The sequence below is a fragment of the Lonchura striata genome, chromosome Z (assembly GCF_050655825.1).
Source record: "Lonchura striata isolate lonStrDom1 chromosome Z, ASM5065582v1, whole genome shotgun sequence".
In the NCBI taxonomy this organism is placed as follows: domain Eukaryota; kingdom Metazoa; phylum Chordata; class Aves; order Passeriformes; family Estrildidae; genus Lonchura; species Lonchura striata.
In genome coordinates, this window is record NC_140740.1 from 26,145,423 (window position 1) to 26,169,155 (window position 23,733).

The window sequence follows — 23,733 nt, forward strand, 5'->3', positions numbered from 1 at the left end:
AACTGGCTAGCTGCAATCAGAAGAGTGCACTAGTAATTCTTTCAACGCTAGATGGCATCAACACCCTGAATGTGATTTGTATTTTTACTTCATTAAAACCTTTAGCAAAGAAAGGAGAAAAGCATCTTGCAAAATTTATTTATTTTAAGTGATACATATTAAACTTTTGCCAATGGGTAGGAAACAGAAGAATATGACTGTTGACCTTTCCTAGTTTTTTTTTTTTTTCCTCCTCAAATTGGACAAAGGACCAAGGTCCCCTTTTTTAGCAGATATCTTGCTTGTCAGACTCCTACAAAATACATGTAGCCTCCTCAGAAGTAGCTCATTGTTAACAGTATCTTTAATGAAAAATACAAAAATTTTAAACATATGTAATATCCAAACTTGAATTACTTCCCAGTCTCTTGGAAACAGATGCATGACAATAGATCCCACAGAAGTGACTGTAAACAATCCAGGAAATGTTATGGCACAGTGTCAGTCATGGTTACACATGGCTGTGGTACAGTCTCAGAAAGCCAACTTGCAGATATGGCAAATTTTGCACTGATGAGTGACCAAACCCAAAAGCATTCAGAAAACCAGCTAGAAGGATACCATGAGGTCCAAGAAATCTGTTTCAGGGTAACAGACTGAAGACAAGTCCATTTCAGTTTTCTAACAGAAGCATATTATATTAATAAATTATCAATTGCAAATGCCTAAATACAGCAAGGTTTCCAGTACCTTTTATATAGCAGACTGTAAATAATAGTTAGGAGCTATTTGGACTAAAAATTAACAGAAGTACCTCCATGACAATGAAGATCATTCAGAAAGTGGATACAAAGGGTAGCTTCAACCTTCAAGAGGAGGATACAATATCAGTGTTCTGATTTACACCTCTCCTTGAACAAAACTCCACACACATATATTAAACCAGAGTTTCAGCAAGCTTGTTCTAGATACCAGTCATGTGAAGCAGCAGAGATGATTCCTAGCTAACACTCTTTTCTGACAATCAAAGGTAACTTTTACACTAAATTTTTCAGACTCAGCAAAAAATAAAATATTGCCATGGGTAATCCAGGAACAGAGGCAATATTGCATGGTGTGAAGAAATCTTTTGATAGAGAGTAGAGCTGGATTTTATTAATCAAAATGCTAAGCTAGGAAGGATAAATTCAACTGACGAATATGGTTAATCTTCTAATTATAATATCCCAAGTGGATTTCAGGGTCCCTTTCCTTTTGAAGTTAATTGAAGTTTTTCCACTGATTTTAACAGAAGAAAGATTAGGATCTCCTAGCAAACTGTCTTGTTAAATTATTTCTTGTGGATTATTTTCGTAGTTTCAGAGAATGTACTTACAGTTAGAAATTTACACTTGTCTCACACAAAGTCCACATTTTAAACACTGCAATAAAACAATAATGAAATAGCCAGAGGTTCAAGTGAAGTCACCCTACCGGCACTGCATTTACTGGATCCAGGTGACATATACTTCACCCTGACTTTAGTCAGCATTGGATCAACTTCTGTATTGGTGGACTTTAGACATCTGCTTTTTTTCTTTTACCTCTTCAATTTATATTTGGAAGTGTTTCAACTGTATTTCATCATCTTCCTTTCCAAAGTTAATTAAATACCTGTCACTAGTCCTAAACAGACAATTCTGAAATATACAGTCCTTTATTTTTGGATCAGCAATACATACTTACCTATCCCTGCACAGCTGGCATGACCTCTGAATCCTGGCTCAGAGGTGCTTAGTTCCTAACTTGTGCAAACTCTTATTTCCTTTCTGTGAATCCAGTAAAAGTGACAACTGCTGCACCTTTAGTTGGCATTCACAGGGTCTGGCTAACATAAGTTATTCCTTGCTTGCAGACCAACTTTAGCTTTGTGATGGTAACTCAAGTTGCTGGTTGTTCATATTTAATCCCTAGACCTACTGCCTCTATGTTTCTTGTGTGACAGTATCTGACAATAATAAGATACAGCAGCCTTTCAGTAATCAGCAGTCCATGCTGTATTTAAATAACCTGTCCACTTTCTCAATTTACAAATTCCTTTGCCTTTTTCCAACTTCTAAAATGTGTATAAAACATCCATTGACAAATTCTCATTCATGTCTTAGCTTCAGTTAGTTGTTAAAATATGAACAATTTCTCACCTGTGACAACACAGACAAGAGCTAGATCAGGTACCTACCCACACACTTTGGCTCCTTTGAATCCCACTGAGAGGTTCCCTGGCAGGTGAGTTTGCTGTTTCCTTCAATTTCATAGCCATCATTGCAGGTCACAAAACATACTGTCTTGTAGGAAATATCAGCTGTTGAACAATTAATGTGTCCATTTTGAGGAGACCGAAGTTTGGGACATGTTCGCACTGCAAAGGAGAAAAGCACCAGTTCACTCTCAGCACTGACTATCACTGGAGTTACACTGCTTTGCCCAGTTTTTCAGAGGTAGAAGAGATACTGTCTTGTACATTAGTTACAGTGGTTTGTATGAATTGAGAAAATAGAGCTAGTACAGTGTAGATTTTTTCAAAGGCTTGATACCTTCCTCTTTGTGAAACACTCCTACATAGAATGTGTGAGGTTGGGCACACACTTCCAAGCTCACCTAAGTAGTGACATATGTTCAAACTAGCAAACTAACTGTGCAACTGGTACACAGTGTGCAGTCTGAGCTGGTAAAGTCTATCAGCCTTCAAAACAGGACGGCTGCAGGCAAATGGAATCCTGTGAAAAAGTGTGTGTTCTTGGGAGTTTCTAGCCTCCAACAACATCTGAGAATTTTGGGGGGATTTCGAACTGGCAGGCTGATATGGGCTGGGTACACACAAGGGAACAGGCTAAGAGCTTATGAATAGTTAAATGACAGTGTCCCCGTATTCAGGGATTTTCTCAGGCACTCTAAACTGTATTCACAGAATATAGACACAGGTAAGCCACAGAACATCAGAAGAGAAGATACTCAACATGCTGGAGGAGACAGAGAGAGGAGAAAGGAATACAAGCTGTTTATATGGCTTGTATACCACTTCCATGAGAGATGAAAAGGAACAAATCAGGTTGTTACTGGTACAAAAGAGACTCTTTCAGGTGTCAGGTATGGAGACAGTCCTGGCTGCTGTTCAGCACAGAGGATTTTCTCCTGTAATGTCTTGCAAACACTGAAAGCAGTGTGACTGTAAGGAGAATGCAGTCCTGTGCAGGATGTGTATGCAGAAAAGGAAACAGGGCAGTGAAGAGTCACCATCAGATTGTCTTACAGTTTTACTACTGAATCCTGATGTTGCAATCTAGCACAAAGCTACTCTGCAATTAAGACTGATCCCAGAAGAGACGGATGATTGTAGTAAGAAAAACATAGCAATGGTATCACCTGGGTTTATGTTCTTTGTTTCAGTGTCATAACCCAAGATTTTATAGTAGGACCTCTTTCCTTTGTACTGCTTTTTCAGTGCAGTTCCTTTTCAGCTAGGATGTAATGCTCCAGCATTTGTGCCCTTGATTCCCTCCAGACAAAACTCTGAACTACATACACACTACCTGGCCTTTGGGTCCCTCAAGTAGCTAAGATATACTCACCTGCTGTCTGGACATGAGTATGTGATGATGGTGATACATCAATAATACACATGTTGGAAAGCTGCTGGCTTTCCAAAATGAGCAGAAAACTCTGATTTAAAACTGATCTCAGCTGAAGTTGGCAGACACTGTTCAGTATGTTCAAGAGAGGGATAAAATAAGGGCAAATGGTGTGATTGCTCAAAAATACAACCAAGACTGCAGTTCCCTAAACTTACAGAATCACAGAATGGCTACGGCTCAAAGGGGCCACTGGAGCATTTCTAGTCCAACCTGTCTGTTCTACATTGCTCATCCTAGAGCACATTGTGCAGGATTGTGTCCAGACAACTTTGAGTATCTCTACTGAGGGAGACTCCACAGCCTCTCTGGGCAGCCTATTGCAGCGCTCAAGTCACTCTCACTGCAAAGTAGTTCTTCCTTATAATCAGGTGGAACTTGTGCATCAATTTCTGCCCACTGCCTCTTGTTCTATTACTTGGCACCTCCAAGAAGAGCCAGGCTCCATCCTCTTCAGATATTTATATACATTGACAGGATCCCCTCTCAGTCTTCTCCAGGCTAAACAGGTCTAGCTCTCCCAGACTCATCCCTTTTTCACAAGATCTCTTTTTTCACTTCAATGTTTTCCACAGCTTCTGTTTACCTTGTTGGTAAGAAGGCATCCTCTGGTGATGGGTAGTTTCAGAGAGCTGCTTCTCTGCTGTGAGATGATTTTACCAATTAACCTAATCTTGCTCCTGTCAGGTAGGAGGCAAAACTCGATCTCCTCTACAAATGCACTCAAAGGGAAACAACTTGGCAACCTCTCCTTTCTCCAGTAATAGACACCTCAAACTAATTAATAGGCATGTAGGTTGAATGCTGCTTCAGATGCAAGCAACTCTATAATTTCCACTAACTACACAGCCTCTGAAAGCTAAAAACAACACATGTTAAATAATGTCTTTTTTTTTTTTTTGTAATAGCTGTGGTGACACTTAAGTGAAAAAAATTAGCAAAACCTATGTATATGGGATAAGAAAGAAGGAAAATTAACAATCCAGATGTACCTAATATATCTTTATGCTACTACTGTCTCATGTTTACTCCCTGAAGGTATTACTACTCTTGCACTTGCATATACACAGGTATTCTTTATGAAGTGTATTTAAAAATGGTTTTGAAATGCTCATTTTGTGAGGCACTCTGAGCTTCAGAGCAGCTTTATAATATGCTATATCTTAATTCTAGTAGAGGGACTAAGAAAAACATATTTACAGCTGAATCCCAAGTTTTTATCCACAAGAAAGTAGGCTTGCTCTTTAAAGTTTTATACAGATGCAGAAATACCCAATCTGCAGGAAAAAGAAGAAAATTCTACCAAACACTAATACTTAGGAAGCCTGAATGAATTGAGAGCCCTGAAGAAGCTCTTGTCACTGTTAATGTGTCTAGAGAGAAGGCAGTCCCTTCACTACCTGCTGTCTAGCCATGTATTCTGGAAGGACCACTCTGCTGTACTGCTCTTGCCTCAAGTGTTTCAGTGTTCATGCTTATTCAGTGTCTCAGCACGGGTCTGGCAGAAACCTGGACCTGAGCCCATGTTACCTCAGTCATGGTTACAAGCAATAAACACCAGCCCATCCTCTTATCAGTAACACGTTTTCCATGACCAAGAAACATTTCCACAAAGCCAGTGAAAACAGCAACAACAATAACAGTATATTCTGCTTGCTCTAGGGGTTCTCCTAATAATTTTTTTCTGGATTAAATATTGGGTTTGCAGTTTTTTTTTTCCCCTGGGTCACTGTTAATTACATGACATATGACTGCATTAATCACTTTCTAACAGCACAGCAGATTTTAGCTAGCAAAAGAACTGAGGAGTATTTAATGTCAAAATCCAAAGCAGCGGAGGGGGATTTTCCTTCTCTCTCCTCTTCCTCATTTATGTGATAAAATACTCTTAGGATTAACAAAACAGCTATAAACCATGCCTTTGATCTTGCTCCCTTTCATAGTCTGAGTGAATCAAGACTAGAAGATCCAGTACATGTAACAGTGTGATTTTTTTTTTTAATTGGAAGTCTTCAGAATGATGGACAACAGCAAAGGCAAAAAAATATCCTTCCAATGCTTCAGAGGATATTAGCTCAATATCAACACAGTATCTCAATGCAGACTTTTCTCTCACTTTCCAAATTACCTGCTAAAGAAAGATCACACCCCAAATAGGCTAATTCCTTTAAATGCTCCAGCAAGACTTTCAAATACTATAATCTTTCACTTCTCCATGAAAGAGAAGATAAAGGATCCTTTCTTTGTGGCTGACTGCAGCTTTTCACAGATTTTTTGCACAAAGGGTGCCTGTGTGACAGAAGCTTTAACAGAGGGTGCCCTTTCCCAGTGTCCCAGTCTGCCTGAAGCAGGATACAGTTATGACTGTTGGGAAGTCCACAGTTCCAAGCCCTGCTACTCAAGATACCCTCATAGTACTTGTCAGCAATTTATTTTTTATTGAAACCTTCTCCTCTTGTCCCTGGAAGCTAAAAACGAAATCTAAGATTTCTGGGATTATTTGAAAAAAGTTCCTATAAATCTAAACTGAAATAAACTGTATACAAAGAATGTCCTGAGAGACTGAACTCTAGCTCAGATTCCTCCTTTCAGAACCATAAGTTGCTGATTCTTTCAGGGCTTAGTGTTTGCTGTACTGTCATAAAGTGATAATTCCTCCAAAGATAAGTCCTGCCTTTTTCCCTGAACATAAGACCAGGACAAGAGTTAGAGTTACAGAATAAGCTGGTGGCTTTTTATTTACTAGCTTCTAGTCCAGCACACTAATGTCAAGGGCATTCAAGTCAAATTAAACTTCCTGAACTATATCTTGTGGCTGTTGAGGAGATGAGGGCTTCTACCTGTTTTTTTTAAATTTTATTTTTGTTTTATTTTCTCCTTGGAATACACATTAGGCAGATATACAGGTATGGCATTGCAGTTTTCATTCTGAATGTATCAAAAACCGAACTGCAGGCAGTTTTGTTGTAGCAAAGCAAAACACTGTTCCTATCAGAAAATCCAGAAATAATTTTTTCAGGATGCTCTTTCTTGTGTTTCTTCTGTTTCACATCTTATTTCTGCCTGACTTTCTTTCATAGTGAACTTCTAGGGTATTGTCAGTCATTCCCTATTGAAATTCCACTCCAAATTCTTTTGAAGACCCTGCTCAAGTCCCAGGCTTTCCTATTTTCAGAAAGAAGACATTGTAAGAAAGCAAATTGGAATTCTTTGATGGCTAATGTCTCTCAACACTAACATCCCTCTATGCTGAGAATGTGGTGGAGGATCTAAAACAGTCAGGTGGCAAAGCCTTGTTACATATTTAAATACTTGGGAGATTCACTTGATTTATATGGTATAGATACAAAAATTCATAGAAATTAGGTAGACAGAGGCGAAGAGAGGTTCAAGGACAGAGTCTGTATATTCACTTGCAAGAGACTGTCCATCTAGTAAATCTCACTCTGCTTTTTCTGTTGTAGCAGTCCTCCTTCCATTTTAGAAAGGAAGGAAACAGAGTGGTTGGAGTGGCAGCCAACCTTTTGAACTTTCTTTCACACAGAGTTAGCAGGATCAGATCTGCACACCCGACCACGTAATGAGTAAAGAAAACAGGTGGTAAGAATGAACAACAGAAGAAAACTTTTCAAACGCATACCTCTGCAAGTAGCCTCTGATCCAGACCACTGCCCATTTGGTTGACAAAGCCGGATGCTGCTTCCAACGAGATCAAATCCTGTTTTGCATCGGATTCCACAGGCAGCATTAAAGTAATTGTTGCAGACATTCTGGACAAAGTGACCATTTTCAGGGGGCTTCAGTTCAGGACAGTGAACAACTAAATAATTAGACAACCACAACAAAGTGGTTACTAGCTGAAGTGCAGTAGGCCACTGAAGGAAAACAATCTTTAGAATTTCTAACTCAGCTTGCACCTTGGCATTTTTGCTGGTTTGGAATGACAGAGAAAATCTTGCATGCAATTTGACATGTCCCTCAAAGTGCAAACCACATAAAAAATTGTCCCAGAACTGCATTGTGCATTCCAGGGGTATTCTGTTCCTGGATGGAAACACTTACCTTCACAGGTTTGTCCTACAGCACGATATCCCTCCCGGCATGTGCAATCCTCAAGGGAGGTACTTCCCGGTGGAGAAGTATGATTCTCATCAGGACATGAGATGCAAGTGCTGATTCCACCTGGTGAACCTTCAGGCTTATACGTTCCTGGTGGACAAGCTTTCAGCAAAAGAAAACAGAAAGGAATTCAGAACATTCACCTTTCACCTAGCATATTTTTTCAGGTGTGTTGCTTTACTTTTTCTACATTATTCATTTATATATTCAGTGTCACTTAGGGCAGGAGCATTCTCCACTTGAACTACTGCAGAGCTCTTAATGGTTTGAACTAATGCCTACCAGACTCGGTAGAGTTATCTACAGCGACTGTCTAGGGACTGACATTAAGTCCATGATTAATCATCTTGAAAAGAAACACAGTCCCAGAAAATGCACCAGATTTTCATTGACAAAACCTGTGCAGATCTTATGAAGACTTTCTTGATTCAGAAGTGTTAAAAATTAGTTCAGACTTAATCCTTGCCATTCAAAACTACAAGACGTTTAATGCATACAGATTCATAGTAAAAAGCTAATACAAGCCAGCAAAACCCCCTGCTTTTGATTTACACATTATGGTCATATGATATATGTGATCTATATACTAGATGTGCTAAAAGGTGAGAGGCACAAAGAAAGAGGGAATTGAGCAAAGCAGCTACTGCTTGAAGCCTTTGCACTCATTATTATTGCATTTCATATTTTTAACTCTGTGCACACACAAGCTTTAAAAACATTCAGGTGACATTTTGTAAGGCAGGGAAAATGCATAGGGAAAAAGCATCTCTCACCAGAGAGCTTCAGATGGGCTTGATAGTGCTGAGTCTTACTGCTCTCTTCCTTGAATTCTAATCTTCAGGAAACCACCGTAATTATTTGTGTTTCTGTCACAAGACGTGTGAATTAGGGGAGTGACTAATCAACAGGACAATGTAGGAACTGCTGCTGAAGTGAAATTTTGATTGACCAGATTACTACTTGAAACAGAATGTAAAGACACTTGTGCTGAAAAGTGTAACTGCAAATGAAAAGTTCAGGAAATATTCTGAGAAGGTTATGCAATAGAAACAGTGAAACCCAGCCAAAAAACTCTCACTCCTTTAACTTGATTGTCAACAAAATGGCCACATTTTCTCCTTCAGACTGCAGGTCAGGCTCTCTCATTCTCCCCTCAGTCAATTTGTACCATTTGAAGTAGCTCTGAATGGGTATGAAGAACTGCACAACAATAAACATGTTCAGTTGACTCCCTCCTTACACACTTAGGTGTGCCTTGCTGGTCTCTCCTATGGAGCTGTACTTTCTGAAGTTCAGACATTCTGGCAGCATCAACCTCCTCTTTGGTAGCTGTAAGACCAACTTGGTCTATTCTGAGACCTTAGATGCTAAGATACTCTGCCTCGTCTTACTAAAGAAAACCTACTGCTTTCTAGACAACGGGAAAAAAATACCAAAAACAAAGGCAAAAGAAAATTCTCCTTTTTCCTCACCTATCATGAAAAAATTACCTTTCATAAGCCAAGTTTTATGGAATATACCCCCCTAAAAATCAGCCAGTATGAACAGGTGGTACTTTCCAGAAGGAGGATGATTTTTTGGATAGCTTCCAGAGAAAATACTTTTGTTGGCTTTATAAAAAACTTTGCGTTGTTTTTTTAAAGAAAGCAACCAAATGTCTTCTAGTTAAGAGGCAATTTTGGGTGCTGAAATTGGATTAACAAATTTGGATTTTAAATGCACTTTGAAAGGGACAATAACAGTGCCTATTCAGTAAGATATATAAATACAAAACAAAGCATTTCAGGAAGGAAATACGGGAGGAAAAAACCAATCATATTTAAATATTTTTTTTTAAATTTTTGTTTTGGGATTTTCAGAGAACTATTGGGAAAGTAGTGCCAATATATAATATACATTTATATATATACTTTAATATATACTTTTATATAATTCACTTGTTCTTGCCATCCAAGATAATCTTCTTGAAATTCTACTGCTTCTTTCCTTTGTTCTGTGCTGAAATTCCCATCTTCAACATCACATGCCTTCAAAATATTCTCTCCTGCTTTACATGATCAGAGTACCAGAGGCATTGCTCTCAAATCTCTGAAATATTTCCATCTGGCACTTCGTGAAGGTCTCTGTGCATCGTTTTTAAGACTGTATCCAACACAAAGTGATGAAGTGCATCCAAGAGGAGACAGGAAAGAGTGAAAATTAAGCATCACAGGGGACCTGCTCTGTGACAGAGCTGCCCTCCATATGCCAGTTGAAATAAATTAGCCTCTTCTTTTCCATGTATGGTATATAAAATGACATCTAAACTAGGTGTTTCATTCCAAAAAATCCCCTCCATAAATCAACAAACCCTCAACCTAATTTCTCTCTTCCTTTCAACCTCACCTAAAATAAAAAAAAAAAAACAGCAGCAATTTTCTCTTTCTGTTTTGAGAACTATGGAATAGAAGCAATTACCCATTCTATGATGTGAGCATTTTTAACAATAAACCCAGTCATTTGCTTAGAGCTTTGAATCAGTCCAGTTTTGAAGAAAATGATTAATTCTGAAATCACTCTTACAATTTGCTCTTTCCAGTCAAGCAGCAGGAGGTAAATAACACTGTTAAGGTGGTTATTAATGTCTCTAGTGAGAAAAACATGTTTTCCCAAATGTCCTCATTCTTTTTGTATGCTTCAAATGCTTATCACTGCCTTTACAGGAACTTGAACTATATTCTAACTTGGTATTTTATGTGGAATTTTTTTCACATGTCTGAATCCCTGCTCATTGATCCCAAATATGCCCTAGACATATTCAAATTACAAAATTCCACACAAGTTTCGTTCAGAACCTTTGCCAGAAAGCACTGGCTTACAGAGGTATTTCCAAGTGTGTAAGATCACACAGCCTATACTGAGATGTCAGAGAGGATTTAAGAATAGGGCATTGGCACACTGTGCATTTCCATAATTTCCATAAAGTCGCAGAGGTTAGTCTGGCCACAGCTCACGTTAAAACCATCCAAAATCAGCTGTGGATGAGCAGAGCCCTGGCCATCTGCTCTAGACTGTTTCACATTTGACCCAGCTAGATTGCAGACCCATCCTAGCCAGCACTACAGCATGGCCCAAGCCTACACTCAGTGGTGGATTCAAAGCTAAGGCAGAGCTTGAGGGGCAAGCACATCTGAAGAGCACATATGGCTCAATCCATGACTGATCATACAGTCAGGAATCTTCTAGGATCAAGCAGTGCCAAATTTCATTCTAGTCACCTGCATGCATTCACCAACTCTGTACCAGCAAAAAGCTGACTACAGGGAAAGATTGTATTCTTTGGTCCTAATTTGTAAAAACAATTAAATTTTTTACAAGGTTTGGTTTCCTTTTCTAGTAATGTCAGGGTGTAAAAAGCCTGAAAACTGTGTCTGAATAAACCCAGTGTAAATAAGCACCAATTTAGCACTGTCAAGAATGACAGAAAGAGGCAAAAATTTTAAAATGGCTAAACAATTTTAACAGTATCAGCCTTTAAAGAGAAACTCATATGCACATTGCATACATGATTTCCTTGACAAAAGATGTGAATTTCTATATATGTGAACCATGTTGTTCTCTGCCCAGAAGCGAGGGGAAGAGCAAGGAAATACTTTTTGTTTAATACAATTCTCCTCTTGAGACCAGAATAGTGAACACTGAACTACACCAGAGATTTCCTCTTTGTTAGAGGATATCTGGAACCAGGGATTAGTGTGCAAACTAAAATGAGCACAAGACCCAAATTCCCCAAGCACACAAAAATGGCCCGTATTGAAGCTGTCATCAACAACCTGCTTTCATAAAATGGTAGATATTCATTAACAATTCACATGCATATTCTATTGTCTATAGTAAGGACAGTGCAATAACTTTCTGACCATAAATCATAATTAAGTAATATGTGGTTTTACTTAATTCATGTAAATGTATTAATTAAAATGTAAATGCATTAATTCAGCATGCCTTGTGCATTTTCCTCCTCACATATATTCTCCTAGGTGTATAACTAACTGAAAAACTGTAAGAAAACTGAGGACGTCTCTTCTGGTTTTGAACATTACTGGGCTGACACGATGACATGTTTGGTCACCAATGGAATGCACTTTCTTACTTATACTTAAGTTGCAAAAATAAATCCCTAGAAAAGAAATATGACAGGGGTTTGCTAGAAACAAAGACCCACAGGGCAGACATTTCAGTCAACTAACCATACTGACAGCACAACTATATGTCAAGATGTTGTTTGAAGTTAAGCAATGAACATGGAATGTTAGAAAAGGCTGCCAAAAAATTAAAGAACATTTTAAATTCATAGGAATTTTATTCTGCCTTCCTACAATTATGAAATAATTGACATTTTAATCTTCACAAGAATTTAATATTGTAGAAGTGACAACAAAAAAACAAAGGTTTATTTTAGAGAGTCTCCAAACAATTAATATATACTATCCAGTTTGGCTTTTTTATAACCACAAAAACTAAAGCCATCAGCAAAGTTAAGCCAACTAATACTGAACCCCCACAATGGCATGAAGACTCCAGTCTGGACTTAAACAGGTGGAGATAATGGGACAAAAGGTTTTTCTACTCTGTGACTTCCTCTAAATGTACAAGTAAAAAATTTAAGGATAAACATTTCTGCCTTAAAAATGTAAAACTGTCAAAATCCTGGGAGAGCAGGCCAACTTAATTTCCTCTCCATCTAGTCTCATGCTCTAAGTCACTGAAATGGATTTATTCTTCAATTATCCTAGTGTTAGGAGAGAGGAGACTAAAACTTCATGTATTTCAAAGATTAATTTGAGGGATTTTGTATTTTCTTTCAATGCATAATTTCTCCCACTAACTACATTTACTAAGTAATCCCTGGCATGAACCATTTTCCCCACACGTTATGCTAATGAAGGATCTGATTAAGGATTTATCTTTTGTGGGACATAGCAGGAATCAGCGAGGCAATATCCTGCTCTCTTCTGCATCACTCTGATGCAGAAGATATATTGATACACAGCTACTCTGATGACTGTAGGCTATAATTCTCATTTTTCCTCAAAAGTGCAAAGCCTAAATGAAATGATACCCTGATGTAAATCTCCAATAATCTTTATAACTTAGCCTCCAAACATCTTCAATGAGGAAAGAAAGCCTAGTTTGCCATTTAACCAAGTCATGATTATGATACTGTAATTATTTTTATGACATTGATTTCATGGATAGGTACTCAACAGATCTGTCCCAGAATCACAGTACAGCTGTTCTTACTTGGTTTCCTCGTGCCCACTAAAAATGATGGAACCCATAGGTTGCAAAATCTCCAAACACTGGACATGGAGATTTTTAGTTGTCTGGATCTTAGACCTGACATATGATTCCTTGTGTTTCTAGTAATTTCTTGGAAGTTATGTGGGAGATTCACAACCAAAACCTCAACTCAACTCACATTTATGTCCTTGGAGAACTGCAGTCTGAAGTTGTCGGTTCTCCCTTCTACTCCTTTATTTCACCTATTATTTCTATGCCTTGTCAACAGTGGGGAAAAAAAAAAAAGTTGTCACTGTAACATTCATGTGTGTGAAAAAAGTGCTCTGGTAGTGGTATTTGCCATTAGTCATGTATTAAATTTGTCATCATGCATAGATCTGACTATAAAACTTATTTATTTTACTAAATGGGATAATTAAGGATACATAGGTAAATTATAGTACAGTGTCATGCTACGTCTTTCTACTTTCATATCTTCATCTCTCAACATGACAAAGTGCTGTATGATCAGATTTGTCTAAGGGCCAAGCATACTCTTGCTAAGAAGCAGCAGTAGGAACAAGAGGCTATTATGAATTTCTTTTGACAATAGCCTGCCAAATAAAATGCACTTTACAAGGTCAAGCCCATGGTGTCATGTAGGAAATGGCGATTCCATTCCACACCAAGCAGTCAAAGACTTCTTGGGATGTCCTGCAGTACTAGCACACAGTGTTGCTCAAACTGCATCCTGCCCCCAAAACCCCTTCTGCTACTGCTGCACACTTGAAGTGTGAGTGACCTCTGCAATGGAAGAATGTGAATAACACATGGGAGGCCACATCTGCATGGAAATCCCCAGACCTCTGCCATCCCCATTTATTTCACAGCGACATCTCTTAGCTTTTGCTGCAACCATCTTACGAGCCCTTCTCAGCTTGGGCCAGTAGGATTACAGACCGTCATGGCCTCTGAAGTATATTTTACTGGACCAGCACACAAAGATCTTTAAGCTTGCTTCTCTAAGTCTCTCCACAAAATCGGTCTCTATTGTAAAGATTACTTCCAGGAATTACAGATTTTGTTGTCACCTTTATTATCTAGGAAGATGGTTTTTCTTAAGATCTTCTATATGGTAGGTTTGTCAGGTTGCCCACATTGTGATTATAAAAGGCCTTTAGAAAGAGAAAGAAAAAAATTCTAAACTTTTGGCAGATGCAGTAATCCACCTTTCTGCAATTTGCAACATGTATGATGCTACAAAAAAAAAAAACAAAACCAACCAAACCCAAACAAACAACAACAAACAAACAAAAATGAGGCAGGAACATGCTGGGATTATAAAAACTAGGCAAGGAAGTAGCTTTAGTTAAACATTTGACATGTATGACTTGTATAAAGACTGCAAAGGAAAACCCTGAGCTTGTCTTTATGTGTAGGGATCAGAGAAGGATTTCTAAGTCTTAGCATGTTCTCCAACTCTTGGATATCTCCTATTATCCCCAGCATGTGCTCTGCATTAATTTCAGATGGCATTGAACTTGCTCATCCATTTGCACTTTGTCAGTCTTTTTTAAGCATCCTTCTCAAAGCAACATGATTAGCAATTTAACAAGCTAGATGTCTCTGTTCTTATTAGATATATTTTCCTCCATCTCCTTAGTAGTTCTGTGAATTTTCTCTCAGACAAAGGCAGCAGGCTGGAATAATTCAGAAGTTTAGCTGTCTCTACATGATACATAGGGGATGGTTCATTCAAACCTTACAGCTGAGGTTACAGACAGCAATTGAAATATTTCAGTGCTGAGTAGTCGGCAGAATTCGCAGAATTCGCTGTGACACTTTGAGATCGTTTAGCTCTAGATTTTTAAGCACTTCAAACAGTCATAGAAAACTTTCAGAAGAAAAAACATTATCTTGATAAAAATGAGTATCTTGGATCCCCTCCTATGGGGCAGAAGATGTTGCCTGTAAGGAGATCAAGTCCTTGGGTGAGCATCTCATCCTGGTACTGCAAGCACCCTCATCTTCAATCTGCCTGCTTGAAAAATATAAGCCCAGGAGGCATCACAGCTTGTAAATGTTAGCATGCCAATGAGAACCTTCTCCACAGGGAGGTCCAGGTGCTGAGCATCTCTGGGTAGGCTTGAGGCCAGCGCATTCACACATGATTACTGCACAGCAATGACTCTGAATGCCAAACATCCTCCTTGGTCATAGCAGCAGTATTGAGAATATACAGGAAATCCACCTATGCCCACCTTTGAAACATTTTTTTAAGAAGCAGACCAGCTATCCCACGTTAAAAGCAAGGTGAGTGCCTTAAACAGATTCATACTTGAACCACACTTGCATTGCAAGGACACAGACCAGTGAGGTGTATTTTAAATGTTTTACTATCATAAAAATAAAGACTACTGATAGAGATTACTATACATACTTTTACAGAAAGTAACTTCTCTTTTTTGTTTCAAGGTATGTGGCTTAAAAATAAGAAAAAAATATCCTGATTTCATGTACTGTAACTTTAAAGGAAGTCTACCTATGCTTTGCTCGATCTACAAAATCACAAGATAGATCCTGGCAACTTGTGCAATATCTAGTTACAGATGTGACATTCAGGTATTGAAATGAAGCTTTTTTGGTTTAAGTCTCAGTGCATTTTAGACAGTTACAGGTTTGTTGTTTGCATGGACCTAAAATCCAGCTTAGGTGATACATTGGAGAAGATGCCCAAATACATACATGCCTATAAGCTACAGATATCAGTTCATACCAGCACGTCTAATTTTTAGAACTTGAATACTGATTTATGTCCTCATGTCCCCATGTATTTCTAGATATTATCAAGCTAAAAGTGTAAAACTAACTGGAAAACTACAAAAAATATTTCTGGGAAATTAACTCAGTTAATATGGTTAAGTTTGCTAAGCAAATGCAGATTATTTATGAATTTATTTACATGCAAGTGAAGCATTTTTTTTTGTCTAAAACTTCATGCAGACTGAGACCTTATACATAAGGGGAAATACAATAAATTCTGAAAATGCTTCCTCAGAGCAGCACTGCTATACAGAAGGCTTCTCTGGATATGGTCTTTATCATAATCACAGACACACATTCCTCAGCAAACCTTGGTCACTGCTGATGTGATAGCACATGCTACTCTAAATAGTACTGCCATAAGTGCCCTGGATAGCATACTGCTGTTTAAATATATAAACACTGAAAAAGAGCTTCGCCATCCTGTACTAGCTGCACTTGTTTGCCATTTTGGTATCATTGCTGTGAGGTTGCACATTCATTTTTAGAACAGCAAATTTAAAAAACTACAACAAACAGCCTGAGTGATGTAAAGAAAATTCCATTAAAGAGAGTCCAAACATTTTGTTTCATCTGGGCTACCCATAGATGAACAAATACCTGCTTGAGAGATCTAGCATCTCTTTTGTCTGAAGGCACTGGCAGCCCAGGGTTCTCTAGGCCTGGTCTAACCATTTTACCATGTATCAAATAGCTCTACTTGTGCTTTCATCCTTTCACAAAGTGTTCTGGGTCAAGAAGGAAAAGGAAAGGACAAGAAAAGAAAACATTTGCACCAACCGATCACCTGCCTCCCTAAAAGGAAGGACTAATAATCAGCAAATAGGTGCCTAAAGGGCTAAAATTATCCCTAGGCCAGATCCCCAGTGATGGCTGTTGCATACGGAGGAGTTGAAAAACTCCACTGGACTGCAGTTTATGCTGCTCAGCTAACTGCTGTGTGAGCTAGAGGTATGCACTAGGAAACAAGAAATAGACTTCCTTTATCCACAGCTTGAAAGAGGAGCAACTTGGCAAGAGAGAAGTCTGAGCTGGGATGAAAAAACTTATTCTTTAACAACTAACGTGCTACACCCAGAGGAATCTGGACAGAAGTGAGAATCTCCACTGCCTGCGACCCCTGGGACTCACTGAAATTACCACAATCCAGCCAGCACTTGCTCAGCATAGTCTGCACTTTCTTCCAGAAGCAGAGAGCAGGAGTCTCGTGTTACAGCTAACTCCACACATCATCTTCTCCTGGGATTGCTCAATTTAACAAAATAAGGGAGAAGGGTTTAGAACTGACAAAGCATGCACCCCAATCTTCACACTGAAGAACGTGCCTGGTGGTTCAAGATCCATTTCCACTATGTTCACCAACTCAACAACTTGAAAAATTTTTTGTTCAGTGATTCTTGGGACTTAATAGTAACCAAAAATTACTTGCAGCTCAAACTCAGTGAGTAAACCAGCTTTCCTGAGAGGAGCTGCTTGTGTAGGGAATCCAGGAGTAGTCAAGGGACTCTACATTGTCAGATTTTCTCATTCTCATTGATACGAAAGTTGTGAATTTTCTCTCTGGCAAATATCTCTCTGTATGTTCCTGAATTATTTTGCTAGCCTAACATGAAATACTCCTTTTCTTCTGTTGCCTCCAACACCCACCCCCAACAGCTTCTGGTGCATATGATCCTGGAGTTAAAAAAAAAAAACAAAAACCCAAACTAAAAAAAACAGATACCTATTTCTGTCTCCTTTCTCTGCAGATCAGAGTAGTTCCAGTGCTCAATCACAGATGGGGAATGCAGCAAGTAAAAGTTATTATAAACAGGAAAGAGAAGCTATTTCTGCCAGACACTCAATAAACTGTCACTACTGCATTAGGTGCCAAACTCAGCCTCTTTTCCACATCCCTTATTTTTATCATTAAATATACTTTTCAACAACAGTGATTATACTCCTATTAAGTAACATTTCTGAGCACTGAAGATATAGCACATGACTATGCAGATGGAGAACATATGTCACTATTTCCATGTTTATTTATTTAGCAGCCCAGGGTAGGAAACAGAGGTTTTGGTTAACTTAAGAAGGCTGGAGGACATGCAATGTCTCAGGCCAGTAATCAGGCCATAAAAAGTGTTGGTTTTGCCAATTATTTTTTTACATATTGTGAAACTAGTTCAACTCTCCCTACATAGAGTTCAGTAAGCTGTTGTTATCTTGATGTTATAGCTCCTACTTAATTCCTGGAATCACTACTGATACTCCTGATACCGTGAAAAATGCTATAAATCCCATATCCCATTCCTCAAGCAAAACTCTAATGGAAACTGATAGGATTCCCTAAATTCTTTTAATATTATTCAAATATGTATATCAAAATAAAATCTTATTTATGGAAAGCCAGAGCACTGAGATAACAACTAAGTCAGTATGTTCACTACTAACTGCTGCTTGCTCAAGAAACATTTGGAAAACTGACAGCTTCTCACTTCATTTTCCCCAATTGTCCTTGTCCCCTGTCCCTCCAACCACCTCATTCCTTTGAAAGATATAAAAGATGTCCTTAAGAACAGATCTGACCCTTGCTAAAGCAGTATCTATTGCAGGAAGAGGGTAATTTCAGATCTCAACTGAAGAAAGGATTTATAAATACTAAGTCTTGTGGCTGCCAGCAAAGTGAATATAACTGCTGCAAAATAGAAATAAAAATGATTATGTTACAGTACCTTAACCAAATACACAGACTCAGGCCTCAGTCTAACACAGCTTCCTTCTCTGAAGAACTGCCATTTAAAACATTTCTGAACCATGCTTTTCATTCCCCACTAGACAGCCACTCTTCAATGACCTAATTTTCTGCAATGCAGGAATTCTCCCATAAAAAAGGAATCCCAGGGCAGTGAGTCCTACATTTTTAAGGCCCCTATTTTGCTATCAGTATTGATAAAAAGTGCTAAAGTAGCACCTGTAAGATCCAAGGACTTTACTGAAGGGTATAGATTAAACTAGAATGAAACACCCTGCGGCAGCTTTCAGAAAGGGAGCAGGGAATCACCAGAATGAGGTTGACTCAGGAACTGTTAGGTTCTCAACCTCTCTGCACATTTACGTGAATCTGTGCTCTGTGTCCCACTTTTCCATCCTCTTCTCTGCTTCAAAGGTAATTTTTCCACCTTAAAAAGGCAGAATCACTTGTTCTCTTTCTAAAGGGCAGCGAGATTCTTTGTATGCTTTGGGAGAAAAAAAGGCCTGCCACACTTCCAGTCCAACCTTCTCCTTTAAATACATGCTCTCTTTCTAAGCTCTTTGCTATAAACAAGACCATATGCATCTTCAGAGATGGAATATAAGAAGGAGGGAACACTCTTAACAGCAATCTAAAGCAAGTCAAAAAAAAAGGTAAGTGGCAAAAATTATTAAATGACTGCTCAATGGACCCAAGACCTAAAATTATCAATCCACAGAGTTTTAGCTAAAAAATCTATTTCTAAATAGCACTTCCAAATACTTAGCTCCACAACTTAACTAATACTATCTAAAAACATCCCAGTTTTTCCTGAGATGGAGCCAAATTCTTAGCTAATTTATTGTACTTTTTCAGACTGTGAACCAGTAAGGGTGTAAGTGACATTTTATAAAATACCTCTCTGATTATGAATGCATGAGGCACTGCTCTTTCTATTTCAATGTAGGAAGCCTCCAAAAAATTACCTTAAAATAATGAGAATAAATAAATCTCTAACATGACTGGGAGTGAAATTCAAGCTGTTATAGACAGCTTTGTGAAACATCACAGTCATAGACCTTGAACTTACTACCATTAATACTTGCCTGTGCTACAGCCTTGAGGCAAAAACCAGACAAATCACAGCTGTAATCCATCACCTCCATCTGGAGGGATAGGTAGGTAAAAAAATGCAGGGGAACAGGAAGGCAATAAGGGCCTTCTCACAGACTTTCACAGTGCAAAGTTGCCTTTTTGTCTGTGACAGAGGGGAAGGCGCTGATAAAATGCTGTTGATGGTGAAGTGCTACCAAGAGAGTGAAGATAGCAGTATCCTGGAGGTGGGCAAAGCAAGACACCTCATTTTTTTAGCTGGAATTGAGGGCCATACAAACTGTGCTCTTAGGGCCACAGTATAGCTTATTGCTGCTTCTAGGCTAAACTCCTTTGGAACTTAGGCTAGGAGAGCCAATATCATGGGTGAGTTTTGGGCCCTTCACTACAAGAAAGACACAGCAGCACTGAAGTGTGACCAAAGAAGGGTAGCAAAGATGGAAAAGGTTCTAGAGCACAAGTAGCTGAGGGAGTTGGGAATGTTTGGTCCAGAGAAAAGGAGGCTTGGGCGGAGGGAAACATTATCACTCTCTACAACCCCCGGATAGAAGTTGTAGCCAGGTGGGGGTCAGCCTCTTCTAAGGAGCAAGTTATAGGATGAAAGGAGATGGCCTCAAATTGCACCAGGGAAGTTTCAGTTGGATACTAGTAAAAATTCCTTCAACAAAAGGTCAAGAAAGTCAAACATTGGAAGAGACTGTCCAGAAAAGTGGAGTCATCAAACCTGGAGGTATTACTAGATATGTAGGAATGGTACTTAGGGGCTTGGTTGAGTGGTGGACTTGGCAGTGTTAAGTTAATGGTCAGAATCAATGATTTTAGTTATATGATTCTGTGAGTATTGAAAAGGAGTATCACTGCTAAGTAGTGAAAAAAGTAGGCATGAAGGGAACCCTCAGCTGCTGTTACACTAAAGATATACTGGTAGAGGATCCCTCACGGTCTGAGGCAAGATCCTTCTCAATCCAAATTTTGATCACACTATTTCTGTTCTCAGGGGTTTGGACTGTGAGCACAAGGTGAGCTACTGGTCCACTTAAAAAGCCACACATGAATGCAGCTTGGCTTTTCTCACTGATGAAATAAAGCAATTAATGAAAACTTTGTGCCATGACCTAGTCAGAACCCCAGTGCTGCCCCTGGGACAATTTTTTAGTGGTTTTGGCCAACCAGGAAGAATTTGGGTGCTCACAGAAGTGCCATATTTTAAAAAAGGTGTTGCATTTCATAAGGCATTTTGAATTGCCATTCAGATAGAAAAGAGATCGAAATTTATATATGGGATTTACTCCTCTACAATTCACAATGAAATAAAAACTCAAGGGATTTTCAAGTGACAACATATTTTAATACAAAGTTGAGGCAAAAGTTTAGGTTCTAAAATGAGGGAAACATTTGTATTTCATATGATATTCTTTGCAAGCTGACAATAGAAATAGGCCTAAAAGATCAGAATATATTTAGACAGAAAATAATGCAAATCCAAAAGAAACACCAGCTTAACAACATGTAACTCTTCTGGTATATGACTATGATGCTTGGCAAGCACTACTTAAATCCTGTGCTAATACTGTGACTCCTCAGAACACGGCTACTCAGCCTCCCACTTTCCTCCTTGTACTAGAAAACCTTAGTCCTGTGAACTGAGTTACTTGACTGACTTTTGCAGTATTTCATACTCCTGCGAGAAAGCCGCTCTTCCATACATTCTTTCTTGAGACTCAAGGCACCACTGTGTCACAGGGATAAGAGATGCAGGAGATTCAGACTAATTATCTGCTGCATATAAAGTTTCTAGAGCACCTCTTCACATGACTGGATTCCCCAAAGTGAGCATACACAGTGTTGCTGATGTCAGATGGACTGGTCTTGACTCCTAAGATGCCAAAGTTATTGCAGCAGGCTTTAGCAGACTGGCATCCCCATGCCTGCACAGGCTTCATGGTATGTTCTGATGTCAGCAGGTGGGCAATGTGTGAAATGAGGTACAGAAGGAGAAAACACCATAGCACACCAGTGTTTTCTTCCAGAGCTCCAGATATTTTTATACAGGCATAAAACTCAGAAATAATCTTTAAATTTATGTGACTTAGGGTATTCTCAGCCCATCATGTAGGTGCTTCTTGTTCTACCAGAATACTGCCTCTATCTCTACACAGTTTTTCATACCACCTATGTGTATTTCCAGATATGAGTTGTACTAGGGGACCACAGTGAAAACATAGCCAGGACTTTTCTGCCATAAAATCAAAAACTGGAGCTGACATGGAGCCTGACAATAGTCAGAGCAATGCTATACTCTCAAATAATCTGTGAAGCACTAACCAACAAACATGTTGGAGTTAATGGTAATAATCTTTGGAGAAAAGACATGCAGTACTTAGTAGCTTCAATGTAGAAAAGTTCTTGTACTTAATTTTCTGGAATTTTTGTTTGAGAAACAAACCACATGCCATAAGGAGATGGCAATTCTGTGTGGATACTTACTAGCATTTGCAAAGGAACACTCTTTCTTTGAACTTTTTGGGCAAAAGTTCCACTCTCTCTGCTTTTTTCTTTTTCTTATTTTTTTTTGGCATTCAGAATATTTATTTTGATGTCGGGGAGAAAACCCCCAGCAGATTTTGTTAATGGCCAAGCAGAAGAGCCAGTTCTTAAGCTGTTACAATAAGCGCAGGTCTGTGAAAAATCAGTGCATCTGCTCATACTGACACAGATGACAGGTTTTTGCCTTTTCTCCCTGATTTACATTGCTTAAAATCTGCAATTTAGTGCCTAATTTTATTGGGTTTTATTTCAAATCTGACAGGTACAAATTGTATCTATAAGACATAGCTATAGACCATATATTAGATTAGACCATATATTTAACTGCATTATACTCACTTCTGTAACATCAGTTTCTCAACTCCCCACCAACCCCAAGGACCATTCATTCTACCTATTCTTATTGACTAGAACATTTCCTATTCAATAAATTTCAGACTAGGGAGAAAAAATACTACTACTCAAACTATCTTCAGGTGTTAGTTCTACTAAAACATCTGCATTTGAAGTGTTGAGTTGCTGTTCTGTCTTTGTTTTGCATGGTTACAAACTAAACCCTAGGGTTTTGGCCTGAAGATGTTTCCATTTCTATGCAGAGCCCCGATTCTGTTTTTATCAAATCACTAACACAGTGAAGAAAACAGTAAAAATCCATTTCCTGTTTGATGAAATTGATCTGTGCTGCCGCCTTCTCATTCCCTAGGGACTGGATCACACTCCACTATGCAGTCAGCATTGTTTCAGGTTGAGAAATTTGGGCTATCTGCAGCATATTTTAGGCTGATAGAAGAAAACATGGCTACTTGTAAGACCAAACTTTTAAGTCAACCAAACATTCTGACTGATGAGTACTTTTCAGGTATAATAAGCTTATAATAGAATATCTATATATTCTGTAAACTACATGCTGTAATTCTTCTCCAAATTGAGTGGGCTTTTGAACCCTTTTCATCACAGTCCTTTTTCCGCCATATCCTTCTCACTGTCCATGGTCTTTGCTTGAGTGGTACCAGAATCTGGAGTGCTTCTGGACCCCGGTGGGGCTGAAGAAACAGAGAATGTGGGAGGGAGTGAGAGCACAACTGCAGAGGGCAGAGATGGCTCTTCCCTGAAGTAATCGTGAAATTATCGGAGGAACCTGATTTTCTACAGAGAGCACAGAGAAGTCAGATGGACAGAACTGGGCCAAAGAGGGAGCAGAAAAATAATCTCAGCCCTTCTCACTACAATGTTTATGCTCTTTTGATAATGGTAGACAAGTGAACAGACAGTAGTGGAAGAAGCCTTTGTACTGACTTTTTGGTACCTTCCTTGAAAGTCTTTGCTTAGGTCAAAATCTGCAAACAAAAGACTTATTTAGATGTGGGTTATGACCTAATGAGCTTTGTGCACTTTTGCTTCTATACTTTCTTCTCCCTCTCAGCAAAACCAAGGCAAGTAACAGGTCACCACATCTGAACATTTGCAATTGCTGCAAATTGCATTTTATACACAATATTATCATATTGG

The 23,733-nt window shown here is 38.7% G+C and overlaps 1 protein-coding gene across 2 annotated transcripts in view; it reads right to left on the minus strand.

Annotated features, from left to right (window-relative positions):
• Window positions 1-23,733, minus strand: part of SVEP1 (sushi, von Willebrand factor type A, EGF and pentraxin domain containing 1) — a 117,628-nt gene that overhangs the window by 71,152 nt on the left and 22,743 nt on the right. For both annotated transcript variants that reach the window (XR_014951072.1, XM_021525012.4), the window contains exons 4-6: window positions 7,710-7,868; window positions 7,288-7,467; window positions 2,198-2,377 (exon numbers count right to left, since the gene is read on the minus strand). Coding sequence is in view for 1 of the 2 variants with exons in the window: in XM_021525012.4 (XP_021380687.2) it covers window positions 2,198-2,377; window positions 7,288-7,467; window positions 7,710-7,868 (519 nt within the window). In the remaining variant the exon portion in view is untranslated. The remainder of the gene's footprint in view (window positions 1-2,197; window positions 2,378-7,287; window positions 7,468-7,709; window positions 7,869-23,733) is intronic.